The sequence below is a fragment of the Rhinopithecus bieti genome, unplaced genomic scaffold, assembly GCF_001698545.2.
Source record: "Rhinopithecus bieti isolate Rb0 unplaced genomic scaffold, ASM169854v2 scaffold_36008, whole genome shotgun sequence".
NCBI lineage: Eukaryota > Metazoa > Chordata > Mammalia > Primates > Cercopithecidae > Rhinopithecus > Rhinopithecus bieti.
The window spans coordinates 1,816,439-1,828,897 of record NW_016816204.1 but is presented as its reverse complement, the minus strand read 5'-3'; the positions used below and the strand labels follow the sequence as shown (position 1 = coordinate 1,828,897).

General features: G+C 43.4%; 1 protein-coding gene across 2 annotated transcripts in view; it reads left to right on the top strand.

The window, feature by feature from the left end:
* The first annotated feature begins 6,698 nt into the window (after positions 1-6,698).
* The window catches only part of MCU (mitochondrial calcium uniporter), a 214,478-nt gene continuing 208,717 nt past the window's right edge, over positions 6,699-12,459 (top strand). The window contains exon 1 of one of the 2 annotated variants that reach the window (XM_017854580.1): positions 6,699-6,893. In XM_017854580.1, coding sequence (XP_017710069.1) covers positions 6,744-6,893 — 150 coding nt within the window. In that variant the 5' untranslated portion in view covers positions 6,699-6,743. The remainder of the gene's footprint in view (positions 6,894-12,459) is intronic. The other variant, XR_001881944.1, reaches the window with a different exon arrangement.

Sequence of the window (12,459 nt, the reverse complement as noted above, 5' to 3'; positions counted from 1 at the left end):
GCTCTGTCGCCCGGGCTGGAGGGCAGTGGCCGGATCTCAGCTCACTGCAAGCTCCGCCTCCCGGGTTCCCGCCATTCTCCTGCCTCAGCCTCCGGAGTAGCTGGGACTACAGGCGCCCGCCACCTCGCCCGGCTAGATTTTGTATTTTTTAGTAGAGACGGGGGGGTTTCGCCGTGTTAGCCAGGATGGTCTCGAACTCCTGACCTCGTGATCCGCCTGTCTCGGCCTCCCAAAGTGCTGGGATTACAGGCTTGAGCCACCGCGCCCGGCCTTCTTTTCTTTTTCTTTTGTTTTTCAGGGATGGAGTCTTCCTGTGTTGCCCAGGCTGAAATGCGATGGTATGATCATGGCTCACTGCAGCCTCAGCCTCCTGGATTCAAGTGATTCTCCACTTCAGCCTCCCAAGCAGCTGGGACTACAGACATGTGCCACCACACCAGGCTAATTAAAAAATTTTTTTGTAGAGATAGGGTCTCACTATGTTGCTCCCAGGCTGGTCTCAAACTCCTGGGCTCAAGTGATCCTCCCAGCTCAGCCTCCCAATATGCTAGGATTACAGGTGTCATCCACTGCATCCAGCCCCAAATACAGCATTTTGGCAATATATTAGTTTAGTTTAAGAGGAGCTGAAATTTGGGCAAAACCCAGCATGATATAAAGATGTATCTGACCTTGAAGAAGGCAGACTAATATGGCTCAGTATTTGATGAATTTTTGAAGACTTTTAAGGGACCAAAATAATTTTTTTAGACTTGCTACACTTTGTGAAATTCTTTTAGATATCAGCATTGAAAGCTCCTCCTATAAATATAAGTGTTGTATAAAAGAGGCAATCTAAGGAGTAACTGATATCATCTAAAGTTAGCTTCAATTAATTTGCCAGATTGGCACCTCTAACCTGGAAGAGCTCTGTAGGAGAAAGATAGTAACATAAACAATTTTGATATGAAATATACATAGAATGGTGGGAGAAGGGAACTGTGGCCCAACCAACCAAAATAGCCTAATTAAATAGATGTGATAATCAAGGCCTATGACAGACCTCCCAGTCAGATCAGCTCAGATCCAGGACCGAGATACTGAGATAGAAAGTCAAACAACAAATTATGAGAAGATGCAAGAGGGAGAGTTTAATTTTACTGGGACATTTACCCTCAGATGAGACCAAGCTGGTATTCAAAAGAACAGTAGGACAAATGGCTACAGGGAGAGTAGGAGCAAAGAGTGGAGGTTGGAAGTGTCAGGGCATATTCAGGGTATGGAGAGTAGATATCTGGGCAGGAGGCTGGGCGCGGTGGCTCATGCCTGTAATCCCAGCACTTTGGGAGGCTGAGGCGGGTGGATCACCTGAGGTCAGGAGTTTGAGACCAGCTTGGCCAACGTGGAGAAACCCTGTCTCTACTAAAAATACAAAATTAGCCGGGTGTGGTGGCACATGCCTGTATTACCAGCTACTTGGGAGGCTGAGGCAGGAGAATCACTTGAACCCGGGAGGTGGAGGTTGCAGTGAGCCGGGATCGCACCACTGTACTCCAGCCTGGACTACAGAGTGACTTCATCTCAAAAAAAAAAAGGTATCTGGGCAGGGGATTGCTGAGAGAGGAGCCGCTTTACTAATTTGGGATTTTTTTTGTAGTTGAACCCTATTAGAGAAAGTTATGATCTTTTGGCACTTTTGAATGCTCTGGAATGGATGGTGTTGGGTTCCGTAAGAATGTGAGCCGAATTCTTATGCACTTAGGAGGTGTGGTTTATTTAAGTGTAAAATTAGTGTCTCACTCTTTGAATCACTTCCAATAGAGACAAAAGACTTCCTATATCAAGAAGTCTAGTAAGCAGAAGATTACAGGAGGCCACATGTCAATGGAACACAAAAAGGACAGCTTTAAAGTTTGCTGCCAATCTCTCAGTTTCCGAGAAACATGAACAAAGATAATCCTATTTGAACAAGCCCTGCCCTTCTCAACTCAGTGTTTTCCTGGAGTTCTGCTCTCGACAGAAAAACTTGCAGATTGGATGTTCCTGACCTAAAAGAATGTTAGATTATAAGGCCACTAAGTTATAAAATGAACGTGGAGTCTGTCATCCTTTGGAGACCAGGACATGAGCCTCCTTCCACACAAAACATTTTAAAGGGATTATATAAATCTGTCTCTGACTTATTATTTTTATTTATTCATTTTTTTGAGACAGAGTCTTACTCTGTCATCCAGGCTGGAGTGCAGTAGCCCTATCATAGCTTACTGAAGCCTCCAACTCCTGGGTTTAAGGGATCCTCTCACCTCAGCCTCCTCAGTAGCTGAGAATACTGACACACATCACCACACTGGGCTAATTTTTTTGTAGAGCTAGGGTCTTGCCATGTTGCCCAGGCTGGTATCTCTGATTTAGAGTAGGGTCGAAATCTATATTGGAGTATGGGAAATGAGAGTGTTGGAGGAAGAAAAAAGAGAAACAAAAATGAGGAAGGAAAAATTTGTGTGTGTGCGTGTGTGTGTGTGTGTGTGTGTGAAGTGAGAATAGATATAGATATAGACAGGAAAAGATACGTCCTGCAGTTTAAGAGTAGAACCCTTCTCAATTACGCTGACTAGAATATTTATGATCCAGAGGAGCTGACAGAAAAGACAGAAATCATCACAGAAACTAGGAAATCATGGGAACAGGCGTGGTAGTGATGAAGAGTTGACTGCAGGTGGTTATACGAGGAGAAATGGGAATAAAAACATCTGGAAAAACAGTAAAGCATAGCCAGCAAACAGGTTTAGGCTGTGGTTCGTAATAAATATTGGAAGGCGAAACCCTTTCCTTTTGGCTTTCTTCTTCGTATACCTTTTCCTGTTAAATACTGCTGATTTCACTTGAATAATAATTCATATTATCAGTAAGCAATGAAATGCAGCCCCTAGATCTCTGGGCAGATTCCTTTTATGCTTTCTTGATCATGTCAATGAACCGTGTGCATCACCTACCCTAGCTATTCTGGAATGCTTAGGCAAATACTCCACTGAGTTGAGTCATACTTGACAGCTGACGTCAGTGTACATTTTAGTAGAGAACCTAGTTAAGTTTCATGCTCCAGAAAGCCTGTTCTGATTAGTTTTAGCTTAAAAAAAAAAAAAAACCTGTGCTTAAGAGTTGGCACAGAAAACAATTCCGCAGCCATGTTGGTTTTAGTGACCATGTTTTTATAATAACACAGTAATATGCAGGTGAGAACAATTTACTTTTCATATATATATACATTGTAAGATGTGTATGTATATACATCTTAAATTCAAGCAGATAAGAATATTTTACACCGTTCAGAGGAATAACTACCCCTTAAAACTTTCCAGAGGTAACATGTTTTCTTCTGGAAACTACTATCTATCTAAGTTACACATATATATAAATTACTTAAAAAAGGATCACCTATGCTCTGTCATCTATATTATTTAAACGTATAGATAGCACCTGTAATCCCAGCATTTTGGGAGGCTGAGGTGGGTGAATCACTTGAGGTCAGGAGTTCAAGACCAGCCTGGCCAATGTGGTGAAACCCCCAACTCTACCAAAAATACAAAAATTAGCTGGGCATGGTGGTGCACACCTGTGTTCCTAGCTACTCAGGAGGCTGAGGTGAGAGGATCGCCTCCGAACCCAGGAGACAAAGATTGCAGTGAGCCAAGATCGTGCCACTGCCCTCCAGGCTGGGCGATAGAGTAAGACTTCATCTAATATATATATATATATGAAAGTATAGATAGAATAATTTTTTTAAGAGGGAGGGTCTCACATTCTCACCCAGGCAAAAGTGCAGTGCCATGATCATAGCTTACTGTAAACTCAAATTTCCTGGGCCCAAGCAAGCCTCCTGCCTCAGCCTCCTGAGTAGCTGGGACTACAGGCATGCACCACCACACCCAGCTAATTAAAAAATATATATATTTAGAGATAAGGTCTTGCTATGTTGCCCAGGCAAGTCTCAAACATGTGGTCTCAAGTGATCCTCCTGCCTCAGCCGCTCAAAGAGCTGGGATTACAGGTATGAGCCACTGTGCTTGGTCCTCAATTTTTTAATGGTTGAATGCTTTTCTGTTACAAAGTTAATGTCTAATGTATTTAACCAATTCCCTACTGGAAGACATTGAGGTTTTCTTCAACTTCTTTCTCATGAAAGTTACAATTTTTAAAAGTTTTCTGTGGTTGTCTTGCTGTCCTTTTTAAATATAGTATCTCTGGAGTGATCAGCACAATCTCTGGCACATAGCACGTATGTTAATTCCCTTTCCTTCTCTCTCTATATAATGTGTGTGTATATACAGGTGCGCACACACACACACACACATATACACACACACGTACACACACATAATTTTTTTTAGGTTTGAGAATGACTTTCTGTTGAGCTATCTACACTTTCTCCTTATCAGGCTTGGCCAACCAGCTCATGTGAGATATGTCCTTTGCAGCTATGAAGAAGTTTTTCTCTGTGAGGAGATAATTGATATTTGTTTCAATTAATTGCTGGCCTTGGATTACTAATACCCAGAACTGAGTATAGTCAGTTAATCTTCAGATTTATACAGCCTACCTCTCTCTGGTGCATCAGTGGTTTTGTCTTAGTAGATAAAAGATGACACATTTTGGTAAATAGGTAGGAAGAAAACTTTTGCTAATACCTCCAGTTTCATGTTTGTGACTTAAAAATATTATTTACTTAGTTCTTTTGCTAATGCACATGAGTAAATCTCACTGCAGGATGCACATCTAATTTTCATACTTGGAAAAATAGAGTAAAGGCAATTCTAGTAAAATTCCTTAAAGTGGAAAGTGGAAATGAAAGGAGCAATCCTGATTCATAGCTAGATCTGGTGAAGGCACAGAAAATAAAAACAAATCTAAAATCCATGGTGATCTCTGTAAGAAGGTGTGAAGGGGTGAGAGAGAAAATGACACAGCATGAGTAAGTACATCAAAAGCAGTTTAGGATAAATATAGATGGGTGGAAAATGATTGCAAGGGAAATTGTTCCAGGAATGTCATGGATTTCCAATGAGGGGGATTACTGTGTGCAGCTGTTGAATGGGGTCTCATTCTTGAGGTCTCAAGTTCCACTTGTTGGGTAATAAAGCCTTTTGGGTGAGTGACGTGGTATCTCACCTGGAGAAGCCAATCATCTCACTGTTTTGGGGTAGGTGGGGCATAAGGATTAAACAAACAAAAACTTCCACGTAATTTTTTAGCTATTCTTGGCCAAGAAGGTACCATTTCAGTCAAACTTTAAATAATATTCTTAGAACAGTGATAATATTTTCTTCGTATTTATGTGTGTGTTTTGTTTTGGTTTTAAATTTATCATCTAAGACTATAATACACTACAAAGATGTTTTCCAAAATTTAAAATAATGCTTGTATTTGCTTCCCAAACTATTTTCCTGCTCCAGATTTTAAAAAGAGGTGTGAGAATTTAATCAGCCCATAATAATAAACAGATAGCAAGGAAATCCTCTTTTAAGGAAATTCAGGACCCAAAATTTTTCTTAGGCAGTATTCAAGGAGCCCTCATTGTGAGTTTAAGTGGAAAGAAGTATTTTTCGCGAGAAAGTGATTGTTATTCCAAAGTGTATTCTGAGAGCTATTTTGGCAAATTTATGAAACATCATTAAAATAGCCTTTTATGATTTTTTTTTTTTTTTTTTTTTTTTTTGAGAGGGAGTCTCGCTCTGTCGCCCAGGCTGGAGTGCAGTGGCCAGATCTCCGCTCACTGCAGGCCCCGCCTCCCGGGTTTACGCCATTCTCCTGCCTCAGCCTCCCGAATAGCTGGGACTACAAGCGCCCACCACCACGCCAGGCTACTTTTTTGTATTTTTTAGTAGAGACGGGGTTTCACTGTGTTAGCCAGGATGGTCTCCATCTCCTGACCTCGTGATCCGCCCGCCTCCGCCTCCCAAAGTGCTGGGATTACAGGCGTGAGTCACCGCGCCCGGCCTTATATGATTTTTTTATTACGTTATTATTGTGTTTTGTTTCTGTAAATGCACACAAGGTCAAATATGGTAAAATAGTGCTGTTTCTGTAGAGTGTAAGAATATCAGTATAAAGGTGCTGTTAAAATGAATTGGGTATTTGAGATGTATACGGGTCTGTTAATTCACTTTGATGGCATGTACTCATTCTGGGACTTTGATATTGTAATCGTTCTACCCCCTCCTATACTATGCTACACATCACAGTCATTAGATCACTCTGTGATGCAGGGTTAATTTCAGCATATCTAAATATTATCAGTTATGAATGATAACTCTGGGCGTGTAGTTGAGAGTTACAGCATACAGTTAATGGTTATTAATTTGGTGCCTATTTTGCCAACTTAGAACACTCACTTAGAACTCTACTTAGAACAAAGCTTTTCACAAATATCTATATCCCCCGTTACCCTTATCATAGTTCTACCGTTGGTGAAGATTAGCTGAACCGAACATGCCATCTCTATTGCTGTTATTTTCACGGGCTTGGGTGCCAATTACCGGTTCCCTAGAATTTGCCCGTAATTGACTATGTCCCATTATAGGTAACTCTGGAAGTGACAGGCAGCTTCCAATGTGGTTCTCCCGCCTGTCGATTGGGCCTTGCAGGAAGCCCCGCCTCATCAACTCAGTCAAGGGCGTTAGTTGGCTCGGCGTCGGTGAGTGGCGGGTCTTAGCTCCGCCCCGGCCGTCCGCTGCGCTGCCTGGGTCGGCGCCGTTTCCAGTTGAGAGATGGCGGCCGCCGCAGGTAGATCGCTCCTGCTGCTCCTCTCCTCTCGGGGCGGCGGCGGCGGGGGCGCCGGCGGCTGCGGGGCGCTGACTGCCGGCTGCTTCCCTGGGCTGGGCGTCAGCCGCCACCGGCAGCAGCAGCACCACCGGACGGTGAGCGAGCGCGCCCGGAGGCTCCGGGGAGGGCGGGGCGGCGCTGGCGTGTGGGAGCCGCCGGCGGGCAGGCCGCCGGGGCAGCAGGCGAGTTACCTCAACTCCCGGCCGCTCCCGAGGTTGCCGGGCACCGAGGAGCCGCCGTGCCCTTCAGGCGCCTGCGGCGGCGACCAGGAAGGGAGGGCGGGCGGGAGGAAGCCGAGAGGAGGAGGAGGGGCGACGGCGGGGATGTTCCCGCAGGACTGGGGACACCAGGGCGGGGAAGGCACGGGACTGGAACCTCTCCCCGACCCCCCCCAATCTCGGTCCCTCTCTTCTTCGTTCTTAACAGCCCTGCCCCAAGGCTCCCGAACGGAGCCCGGTGGAAGTTGTCCCCTTTCCCTCCTCCTCTGGGCGGGTTGGGGAGTCCTGAGTTGCCGCGGCCGCCTTGTGTGTGCCAGGAGAGTGGCAGTGCCATGCTGCTGGGAGCTGCCCCGGAGAGCAGTCCAGGACCCCGGCGGGGCCGCCCCTCGTCCTCTCTCGTCCCGGAGGGGTCGGGCAAGAAGGAAAATCAAACTTTATCCCCCTCTGTGACTTCCTGTGTGTGTGTGTGCATGGGGAACCAGCTCCCTCGAGATGGATGCTGCATTGCTTCAGGAGGCAAGCTCCATCCTCTCGGGTTCTTAAAGGTGCTTTTGGGGGTCCTTTCGAGGGCTACTGTGTAAGCGTGTTCACGCGTGCCTGAGCGGGAAGGGTGGGCAGCAGGCACAGGAGAAGCGAATATGACAAGTTATTGACAGAGGCAGAGATTTGGTGGTTGTATTAACCAGTTGTTGCTGGGTTTCATTGGCTGGCAGAAAAGGAGGATTTCTATTTGAACACTCTTGGGTGAGTGTGTGTGTGTGTGTGTGTGAGAGAGAGAGAGAGAGAGACAGTGTGAGAGAGATTTCTTTTTTCAGTTGCAAGAGATGAATTTGGCATGGAGTTCTTAACAAGTCAGGAGGTTTCCTTCCTTTGGACTTTCTAGACCTGTATGTGTTGGTCTCTGGCCACCTCTGAGGGAAAGAATGTAGGTTTTATTTCCTGGGGCTGAGTTGTATAGTGTGGTTATTAGAGGATCACTGTAAACAGCCTGATAGGAGAAACTACAGTAGTACCTTCAACCCTCAATAAACACGTCACCTGCCTTGTTCTGATCATAGCTCTTAAGAGGAAACTGAACTGGAGCTCTTCAGAGAGGATTCTCCTAAGGCCAATGACAACATCAAAATCAAGTGTGTGAAAGAGCTATGAAAAGACCTAATGCTCTGCACAAGCAAGGTGGTATTGTTATTATTAGTCATAGGTATGGACTCTATCCTCATTCTTGTGAGAAGATTGTACCTCTTTTTATTTGGCATACTGGCGTATTGCTTTGTTGAAGCTTTTGGGTGAGAGCCGAGCTTTTCCACAGTTCAATTTAATTTGCTTGTTTCATAGCCTCCAGTTATGTGTTTTGTCCTCTTAAAAACATAAGGCCACCCCAAATTTTGATTGCATTCCCCTTTTCCTCAAACTATTTAAAGGCTTCCCAAGTTGTACTTAAGTCCATATTTTAATAAGACATCTTCTGACTTTGCACAGTTTTTAAGACTGTTTGGGTGTGATACTCATTTAGCGTTTTAAAAAATTTGTGCCTTGTATATTTTCCACTATGCAAATTTGTCAGGCTGTGAGTGTCTCCCTTGTGGGGATGCTTCATGAAGGTGTTCTCTGTACTATTCTAGGGTGAGTAAAAATGAAGTGCTGAATTTGTAACTGAAAGCACAATTAAAATGAAGTGTTATTTCTAAAGGGCAGGAATGTTACGGGAATGGTGACTTGTACATGAGTTTAGAATTGTAAGATTTTGAAAAAAATCGAACCTGATTATTTAAAATATATAAACAGACTTTTTATTTTTCTACAATTCTTCTGAAGCCATCATATATACAGCTGTTTCCATAGGATAGTCTGTGATTCCTTACAAGACATTCCATTTAAAAGATATTGAGGCCCTGAACAGAGAGAGACTTAGCCAAGGTTACGTTAGCTAATACGTAACAGTTTTAGGACTCCTACTCATCTGAGATATTCTCACCCTTTATTGTGTTCCTTTTATTGTAAAGTGCAAATGCTCCTTTACATCTCTCTACTACCTTGTACAGTATACTGTTATCCGTTAGGAAAGTATTGCTATTTCAAAACCCCATGAATGGGAATTCTCCTGTAAGTAGGGTTGATTTGAGTACATATATTAGGTGAATATGGGAGCAAACAGCTTACCAGAAAGAATAGATGTTCTGGTAAAGTTCCCTGAGAGACGCTAAGGTTGAATCTTGCTTGGGAGACATCCTGTGTATGTGCAGCAGATGGCAGTCTGCATTGGACTGGATCACAAGTCAGTTTGTGCCACTTTTGTTCTGCTGTATGGTATGGTAAGTTACAACAGGGGGGCATAACCAGTTACAGCGCTACCTAATTTTTTGAGTGAGAAATTCATGTTTTCCAAGTTTCGAGAATGAGTCCAAAGCAATACAGTAGCTCAGCTAGTTGGTAAGTGCAATTATGAAGTTATAAACTTAGTTCGTCCCCTCCCCCTTCTCTATTATATCTTGCAGCTGAGTAAATAAGAGTAAAGGTACAGGGGCTTATTCAATATTTTTAGCACCATCTAGTGTAATTTTTTTCCTTCTCTCCAGCTTTTGACTGTAACCAAAACTGATGTAAAATGTTTGTTGCCTGCTTTTCTGTATGGTTAGTGAAGGTGGCTGCTATTTTTAAGGATGGTTCTTCGAAGAGGAACTGCCTTTCACTGTGAGCTGTGTAATTCCATTGCTAAAACAAACTGTTTCATGTCTGATTATGACAGCCCCACTGTTGGCATTTTCTAACAGTTAACGGCTATGCTGAATTACTACATCTTTTATTTAAGTCTGTCATTGTCCTGTTACAGTTTGTGACTGACTTGCTCTACTTTACACATCACAGTTCTTTTGGCAGTGACATTGTTTCAGCTTAACCTGAAAGTTTTAACAGGTTACACTGCCTGATACAGAGGCAGGTCCTAATTCTTTAATTAAGTTCCTCATGGTCTGGCCCAATCTTATTATGCCAGATTCATCCCAGCACAAATATTCTATTGTACTTAAACTAGTCTCTGCACTGTCCCATACATCCATACTAAACCTTTATGGATTTTTTTGTAGCTGAATTTCAGCCTTTATCACCCCAATCACTCCTCTAGCCTCTAAGGTTCATTTCAGGTTACAGACTGTGATGTACAATTCCCTTTGAATCTAACATTCTCACTTTACACGTGAGGAAACCTAATAAACTGAGGAAAGTGACTGTTAAGTTATGTTTGTGGTTACGAACAGACCAAGGATTAAAATTCCTTTACTTTTTTTTTTGATACAAGGTCTCGCTTTCTTACCCAGGCTGGAATTCATTGACACTATCACAGCTCACTGCAATCTTGAACCCCTGGACTCAACCTGTCCTCCCACCTCGGCCTCCCCAAGTAATGTGCACCACTGTGCCCAGCTAATTAAAAAAATTTTTTTTGGCTGGGCACGGTGGCTCACACCTGTAATCCCAGCAACTAGGGAGGCTGAGGCGGGCAAATCAGGAGGTCAGGAGTTGGAGACCAGCCTGGCCAACATGGTGAAACCCCGTCTCTACTAAAAATGCAAAAATTAGCCGGACATGGTGGCAGGTGCCTGTAGTCCCAGCTACTCGGGAGGCTGAGGCAGGAGAATCACTTGAAACTAGAAGGTGGAGGTTGTAGTGAACCAAGATCATACCACTGCACTCCAGCCTGGGTGAAAGAGCGAAACTCCATCTCAAAAAAAAAATTTTTTTTTTTGGTAGAGACAGGGTATTTCTACCAGGCCGGTCTCGAACTCCTGGACTCATCCTCCCAAAGAGCTAGTATTATATGTGTAAGCCACTGCATCTGGCCTAAACTTTTTTTAAATGGAGATGGATTCAAGAATTCCTAGTGTGAAGATGATACTTTCAGGGATAATTTCTATAGTTCATTACTAGAAAAATTTCTCTAAATGTGTAGAGAAAAAAAAATTCCTAGTTTGAATCTTGATTTGTATAATACCTGATTCTTAACCCTTTTCTATTTTTATTCTGTCCTCTCTGAATTCTGATGAGATTTATTATCTTTAGGACACAGATTGACACCGACATGTTTTCTAAATGTTTTATTTGTGGGCATCTGATCTTACTGGGGAGATAAAGCAATGATGTGTATCTTATTATTTTTGTGGCTCATAGACTCTAGCACAATGCTGGGTACATAGGTGATGCTCAGACAAGCATTAATTAGCTATGTACCCCTTTTTCTGCTTGCTGGGGAAAAGATATGCCCTTTATCTCTTCTTCCTATCCCCCTACCCCCGGTTGGCTTGCTTAGTAGCCTTCCTTAGGTAACCACATTTGGAGAATTGCTTTAAGCTTAGTATTGCCAGTGCTGTCTTTGGTTGTGTATTACACTTCTTTATGGTGGATTGATGGAAAGAGTTGGTACCACTGGAGTAGCTCAGCAGTGGTCACTAGCTTTCTGACAATAGCCAGCAAAAGTATAGTAATTACCCAGATTATTACAAGTATATGTTTGAATCAGATTCCACATTTGTTGGTTTATTCTATATTAAGATTTTGAGAGTTCTGGATAAATATGTTTAAGAACAGACTTCTATTTGTTTATTTTTTTTAGATGGAGTCTTGCTCTGTTGCCCAGGCTGGAGTGCAGTGGCGTGATCTCTGCTCACTGTAGCCTCCACCTCCTAGGTTCAAGTGATTTTCCTGTCTCAGCCTCCCAAGTAGCTGGGCTTATAGGTGCGTGCCACCATACCCGGCTAATTTTTGTATTTTTAGTAGAGACAGGGTTTTGCCGTGTTGGCCAAGCTGGTCTCGAACTCCTGGCCTCGGGTAACCCACCTGCCTCGGCCTCCCAAAGTGCAGAGATAAAAGGCATGAGCCACTGCACCCAGGCCAGACTTCTTCTATTTTTTTTTTTTTTTTTTTTTTTTTTTTTTTTTTTTGAGACAGAGTCTCACTCTGTTGCCCAGGCTGGAATGCAGTGGGATGATCTCGGCTCACTGCAGCCTCCGTCTCCCGGGTTCAAGTGATTCTCTTGCCTCAGCCTCCCAAGTACTGGGATTACAGGCGCACACCACCACACCTGCCTCATTTTTTTGTATTTTTAGTACAGACGGGATTTTACCATGTTGGTCAGGCTAGTCTTGAACTCCTCACCTCATGATCCATCCACCTTCGCCTCCCAAAGTGTTGGGATTACAGGTGTGAGCCACCGCGCCTGGCCGACTTCTTTTATTTTTAAGGAAGCAACCATTCTTTTTTTTTTTTAATATATTTTTTAGAGACAGTCTTGTTCTCTTAACCAGGCTACAGCGCAGTGGTATGGTCATAGCTTGCTGGAGCCCTCAACTCCTGGACTTAAGCAGTCCTCCCATTTCAGCCTCCTGAGTAGCTGTGTATATAGGCATGTGTCACCATGCCTAGCTCATAAAGACTTTTTTTTTTTTTTTTT